At 39.8% G+C, this 7,483-nt stretch overlaps 1 protein-coding gene across 1 annotated transcript in view; it reads right to left on the reverse strand.

Moving 5' to 3' along the window:
* The window catches only part of LOC106464390, a 13,104-nt gene extending 6,536 nt beyond the window's left edge, over window positions 1-6,568 (reverse strand). Inside the window, exons 1-3 of the mRNA XM_022392078.1 lie at window positions 6,493-6,568; window positions 5,762-5,996; window positions 4,633-4,772 (exon numbers count right to left, since the gene is read on the reverse strand). Coding sequence (XP_022247786.1) covers window positions 4,633-4,772; window positions 5,762-5,996; window positions 6,493-6,568 — 451 coding nt within the window. The remainder of the gene's footprint in view (window positions 1-4,632; window positions 4,773-5,761; window positions 5,997-6,492) is intronic.
* Window positions 6,569-7,483: the final 915 nt, after the last annotated feature.

Consider the following 7,483-nt stretch of genomic DNA (forward strand, 5'->3'; position numbering starts at 1 on the left):
CTGCTGACACAGCCGAGGTTCCACAACTCAGATTGGATTTGAGGGGTTATGGTACCCATATCCCACATTGGTGGCCAGGGCAGTTGGACCACAGATATATATATACATCTTTGTGATAGGATCCCTACCAGTAACCACAGAATGGTGCATTTTGAACCACTGGATTTATGAAAGAAAGAAAGCAACACCAAAGTGGACAATCCTTCTGATCAACCTGAAGAAGTCCAAAAGGCAACATCCCAGATCTGGATTGATGGGATCATATGCTATACTCCGCCAAAATCCAGAACTCATCCAGTCTGGATTTAAAAACAGTTGTCATTACTTCCCCGCTAAGTGGGCAAGGAGAATCCCACTTATCCACGAAATTATGGAGAGGATGTGGAACACTGTCCCACCAAGACCAAAGATGGGACCACGTCGTGTTTGGATTTACAAGGAGATAGTGGACCTCCTGGATGAACAGCACAAGACCTGACAGTGTTCATAACAGGGTCCAAGCACCCCCCTACCAGATAACTAAGCATCAAATCTGGACTGGTTTTACATGCAGGTTGGTCCTGCTCCTACCAACATCTAGGAAAAACTTCCAGGGACCCAGGTAGGAGGGTCCTCAACTTCTTCCTCTTCTCCGAGAGTGGAGAAAACTCAACACTCCGAAGAAAAATCTTCTGCCCACCACCCCAGGGACTGGGAACTAGGAGTGGTAAGGACTCCCGAGCTCCACTAGTAGAAGTAATGGGGGAAACATAAGATATCACCATCCAGAATTGTGTCCAGATGGTCTTATGGAACACCTCATCTTGACAGAGCACATTGCAACCAGGAACCAATATAAAGGAATTTAAATACAAACACACCCAACTGGGCAACACTCGCCACCGAGTGGAATCCAAAAGAAATCAATAGGGACCCTAGAAGAGAAAAGAACAATAATTATAAGTCAGATAACACACCTCCCTGTTAAAATCTAGTAGAGGTAGTCAACACAGCCAGATCATGAAGGTAATGAGATATGAACGTGTCTGCAGAAGTCCACATACCGGCCCACAAAATATCTTCTATAGAACAGTTCAACCGGGCAGCCAAAGACATCAACAGGTGTCAAATCTGGTGAGAGATGATATGGAGCATATTGAGATCATTAACAGATAAGCCTAAATAGCCAATATGGATCAACTTCCGAAGCCATCTGGTTAAAGTAACAGGTGATAAATCAATGGACACTGCAGGATCCTAATGAATAAAAAGTCTGTCGTATGGCCTCGAAATGGTTCCGTACGAGCCACATAACATCTGAGCACCCTGACAGGACATAACAAACGATCCAGGTCTGACCTACTGTAAAGATAAGAAATGTCAGGTAAATGAATAGGAGAAAAAGATTTGTTTCCTTCTCTGATAAAGCATGTAAAGCAACCCTCAAGTCCCAATTAGGCAAATGATGACTGATCAGATGAGTCCTCAAGAGAGGAAGCTCTAGTGAAAGAAGGAGCAGGAAACAGGGAGTCTAAATTCTCCCTGGAATATCCCGTTTCAGAATGAAAATTAAAATCAATGTGTCCTGGAGAAATACCGTGCCACACGAAGGACTCTGTCTCGCCCCGAATCAGGTCACGGACAGCTTCCAAGGAGAGTGGCTCCAACCCATGATTTAAAAAACACAAAGACAAAAGGTCCAATGGAAGACGGGGAAGAGCAAGGAAAAACATATAGAGGTGGGAATGAGTGAAGGATGGCAGTGAAGATTGGAAAAATATAAGGAATGAAACAACATGAATAAGACTGGCAACTGGAACACACAAGAAAAGTCAGTAAATCGAAAAGTGACAAATAACATCACCCTATAGCCCACAACAGAGGAAACCAAAAGTTCCCATTCAAAAAGCCAAGACAAAAAGGATGGTATGAGAGTAACCATAGGATGGGAAGGACAATAACCTCTAAGATCAGACCAAAAATGGTATGTGAATTATGTATATAGGTAAAGTACCATGGAGTAAGAAAATACAGGATGGAAAACAAAAGACGTTACACAGGAAAATCTGGCCCTTCAGGTGACAGACGTGAAAAAGCCACGTGTGCAGAGTGCAAGTACAGACAGATGACGCACTTTGGAATGAGGCTGACAGAAGAATGTTGGAGATAAAGGAAGAGAAAGGGAGGCAACACCAAAAACTGGTGCAGCAATGGAAATCATGTGTGAGCCAGCCAATACATAGCCACCAGCAGAACACTACATCAAGTAGTCTGAAGTATGGCAAGGACATGTGGAAGGAAATAAATAGGAGGATATGCATGTAGGTATCAACCCTACCAAACCCAAGTGAGAGCATTGACTGCTCCTGCCAGAGGATGAGGAACAAGAAATCAAAATTGGGAAAGTGATTATTAAGAAGAGTGACAAAAACATCCAAACCTGGGACACCCCACAGAGCACACAAAACCCAAAAAATGGGTAGATCTGAAAACCACTCAGCAGGGAGAATCATGTCGGGATGAGATTATTGAGAAGAGTAACAAAAGCATCCAAAACTGGGACACCCCACAGAGCACACAAAACCCAAAGAATGTGTAGATCTGAAGACCACTCAGCAGGGAGAATCATTTCAGGGTGGGATAACCGATCCACGACCAGATTCAGGGAATCTGGATTATGATATGCCAATGAAGTGATGGAGTGGCAGTGGGCTCTACATAGAAGATCCAATGTTTGCAAACAGAGGTTTCCCAACTAAGTACCCCTTGCCCGGTGAGAAACAAGACGACCATTCAAACATCAGTGTGAATCATTACCAACTGGCTCCAATGAGCCTGCAAGAAGTGAAGGAAATCCCAATGAACAGTAAAAAGTTCCAAGAGATTGATATGGAGAGAGAACACAGAAAGAGACCACCTCCTGAGTGTCAAGATATACCCCCCCCCTGCCCAACCAGAAAAAGAAGCATCCATAAAAGGTGACATTTGGGACGAGAAGGAACACCCGTGGTAGTGTTGTCTTGACCTAACCACCAGTCGGAGATGGCCTGTAAGGGAGAGGGAGGGGTAAGTGAGACATCTAAGGGATCCTAAATAAGGCTTTATTGGCCTATCAAAACCCACTGATGATGATGAATGAGGGGGCGACCAAGAGGACTGAAGACTTCAAGAGAAGCCCGTGGACTCAAAAGAGAGAGAACCTCTTACACATTAGGAGAAAAGAGAGGATGAGATTCCATACTGAAGTGGGGCAGATCAGGCCCAATGGAGTAGGGAGTTGATAAACACCCCAAGATGAACCAAAAATTGTGAGGGTGTGAGGCAAAACTGCTCCACTTTGACATGTCAACTCACCATGACAGCGTCCTGGAGATGAAACTGAGGATGGAGAATTGAGTTGTCTTGTGAGAAGGCAAGAAGCAACCTTACATCCATAGAATGGTGGAAATGAAGGCCTGTGGAATGAAGCAGGTGGGCAAAAAATAGGATTCCAAAGAGGAGGGAAGGAAACTGGATTGTGAGACATCAGGGGAGATGAATGGAAGTAGAGAACCAGACTTACTGAAACAACTATCAGAACCCATGCATCAACCATCAAGGACCTCCAAACATGGGCAAATTTAAGGAGTTTGCAACCTTCCACCTGCCCTGACCCAAGAAGAGTGGTCAGAGTAAGACAAATACAGGAAAAGGCAATCAAATTAACATGGTCCAATCCCCACTAAGAGAGAAGCTACACCAAATGCTGCTAGTCCAATTAAGGGAAGTTGGAAAAATTATAACCAAAAGCATGACCATCCACAGTATGTGGGGGTTGAGGCATACTGACTCCTGAATGCAAATGCTCCCCAAAACGACTTGCATGAACCCCAATATCTAGGGAAGGAGGAAACACTAAAATAATGACCCAAAGGCTAGTTCCCATGAAGGCCAGGGGTGAAACATAGGAAATGGGAGATATAGAATGAACATAACAAACCTGAATAATCAAATCCACCAAAGGAGAAAGAGGTTTAGGCAAGTCCCCAAAACGACATGCGACTGAGAAACATATTCAGGTGGGGGAAAAAGGCTGTTCAAATCCAAAACTTCCCAATCACTGAAAACTGTGAGAGAATAATCATCAATTTGTTTTGATTGTTGCATGAAATTGGTCAACTCCCAATGGACCAAAGACATCATTTTGTGGGCTGAGAATCATGGTTACAACCCATTGGACATGGCCGGTAATTCTGCTGCAGTAGTTTAGTCTTGACCACCTGAAACTGCAAATGCATAACTAAAAAAAAAGTGAAAAAGGAGAGAAGATAAATAAAATTATTCATAACTTTTCACAAAAGAATGAAAATGAACAATGTAATTAAAGTAGAAAAATTAAGAAAGTTAAAAACTTGTAGATAAGTGAATCAAACCACATCTATTAAAAAAAAACTGCCAATCGAGAAGTGGTTAACTGCTACAAGATTAGAGAGGGCACTAGTTTATGATGGAGGTTGCTGCAGAAATAAGTGGGAGTATTAAGGCTAGTAGGGAGCAAAAGTTTGCACCAATAGAGGGCAGTATAAGTCAAGTAAGCTTTTCGTGACAGGAGGTAATAATATATCATATCGGAATTTATGTGACTCTGGATATTAAAAGTCTATCAATACTCACCATATACAGGTATCTCAGCAGTATACTGTCGTCGACAAATGTTGTACAATGGGCAATGTGATGAGAAACAACAAATAACGACTACAGCAGCCAATGTCAAACAAATCAAACTTACACTCACTGCTATCACAATGGCTAGCCTGCAAAGAAAAAAAAACTGGATGCATTTACAGACATAATGATTAAAAGTAAAAAAGAGGTAATTACCTCTTTACACAAGGTACTAGTTTAAGAAAAGGTTCAGAGGAGGTTCAGTGATTCCAGGGATGGGTTATTTTATAGAGATATGTTGAGATCACTTATCTTCTCTTGAGAAAAATAAAAGGTAATATTATTGAAATTCAGAGGATTATCCATGGGAATGATAGGGAAAAGGCCTTTGTGCTGTATTGTAAAGATAACAATAAAAGGACAACAGTTTAAAGATTTGGAAAAGACAGGCTAAACTCCAGTTAAGACAGTTTTTATTTTTCTGATTAAGCAATTGGTTTATGGAATACCAATGGCAGTAGGGGAGACCAACGCTTTACAGGAGCAAGTGGGGGAATCAATGATTCCTGAAAATTAAAGGATTGGTTTAACTTTTTAGTTTTTTCCAAGAATGAGTACATAAGGACAGCCGTGAAAGAAAAAAATGGTCCCTCTTAGTCTGTATGTTATGTTAATTTCCTATTAGGGTGGCCAGCCTATGAAATAGTTTACCTTCGGTGTGGTAGAAGCTGTAATAGTGAAGGTTTTTGAAAATCTTATACTGTACATATTTTTTGATGGGGAGATTTGTTCATACTGGTTTTAGAATTTGTATCTCAGTTTCATAAGTTTGCTATAATAGGTATAATAGAAATAAATGTGTGAAATGTCCAAATAATATCTTTAAAGCAATGTTTCTAAGAACTACTGAAAAAAATTAACATTTTAACAAGACAAAAATTACTACTAACAGAAATATCTGTGAACAAAAGAATATACCCCGCATACAGATAAATCACAGAAATACTACATCACATTAATAGTACCAGACATAACTCTCATTACTTTTACTTTCACTTAACTATTTGCTGCTGAAGTAGCTACTCATAATGTCATATAGTTTTCTATCTGTGTTTTCATACTGAAATCCTGTTCTTACCAATTTTCAATCTCATAAAACTGTCTGGTTAAAGGACAACAAATTTTCTCAATACTGTCACAACATTCTGTGTAATATTCTGGGTCAGTAGACAATGGGCAACGATATAATGAAGGAAGATAATCTTCATTTTCCACAGAATTTCTCCTAACTGAGCTACTGATACTGTCAGTGATAGTGCTGTTGTTACTGTTAGGGCTATCAATCACTTTTGGGCAGTATTTTGAACAACTTCCTGCAAGATAAAGGAAATTTATACTCATTATTAAAATTTTCATTATATTGCATATTAACAAGCATGCTAAAGTAAATAATTCCAAAATTAAATATATACCAGCATAATACTAATACTAATGGTATTATCCATGTTCGTTTGCGATGACGTCATTTTGCTACTTTAACGATTCTATAGTATCACATTTACAGTTGCAGATGTACTTAAAGTTGGATGTGTATCACGCTGATCAATACATACAGCAAACTGTATATACATCAAGAGAATGCTTTCACTACAGTTCTTAAACTCCAGTAAACTTTTAAATTCTAGTACTTGTCAAGAAACTTAGAATTTATAAATTAGCAATGACATGAGATTGAGACTGAGTTACACAGTTCCAAGACGTTACGAGTCTATGATCAACTCTTATATTTACAACCATTAACTCACATTTTATTTACTAAAGCTTTGAATAAAACCTTATTTAAAAAAGTGATAATAATAAGTAACGCACCGTTTAAAAATGATAAAATAAACAATAAAACCAAAGCATTAAAAACGCAGCTTCGAAGAACTCCAACTTCAGCCATAACAATATATCTGAGTAGTTATATAACATACCGCAAGAGGTCTACCATTTAATCCAATCCAAAATATTGGCAGGTATTTTGGTTTTAAATCTCTCAGGCCTCGAAGAAAGCCTTGAAAGATAAACCAGGTACGGTCAGTAATTTTTGCTTCTCTTCGACCCACCCACGAAAATTTGGTTAAGTAACACAAGGTGATGAAGAATTATCGACTGAAATTATGTTATGAGGCGGGTGAATAATTCACAAGCGAGACTATTATAAGTTGTATTCTGGAGCGAAGTGACGACTCTAAGCTGTTATGAAGCGGGTGAATAATTCACAAGCGAGACTATTATAAGTTGTACTCTGGAGAGAAGTGACGACTCTAGGCTGTTATAAGGAGATCCGGAAACAGGGGTTTGTTGAAGATTGCTACTCGATTAACGATAAAGGTTTGTTTGTTTGTTTTGAATTTCGCGCAAAGCTACACGAGGGCGATCTGCGTAGTTGTTCCTAATTTAGCAGTGTAAAAGTAGAGGGAAGAAAGCTAGTCATCACCACTCACCGCCAACTCTTGGGGTACTCTTTTACAAACGAATAGTAGGATTGACCATAACTTTATAACTGAAAGGATGAGCATGTTTGGTGGGACGAGGATTCGAACCCGCGACCCTCAGATTAGGAGTCGAGTACCCTAACCACCTGGCCATGCCGGGCCTAACGGTAAAGGAAGTAGAGACCAAGGTTGTACCAAGGGTGACCAGGTCCAAGCAAACACACGTTCTGAAGTTGAAATGAAGAAAGTGTCTGTTGAACAAACTTGATTAAATGACTTTCAACAATTGGATCAAATTTGTATTTAGTCATTCAAATGAATTACATTACATTAAATTAATCGGTGGATTAATACTTTGATTTGAATTAGACAAAACCGAA

Source organism: Limulus polyphemus, unplaced genomic scaffold (genome assembly GCF_000517525.1).
Source record: "Limulus polyphemus unplaced genomic scaffold, Limulus_polyphemus-2.1.2 Scaffold1636, whole genome shotgun sequence".
NCBI lineage: Eukaryota > Metazoa > Arthropoda > Merostomata > Xiphosura > Limulidae > Limulus > Limulus polyphemus.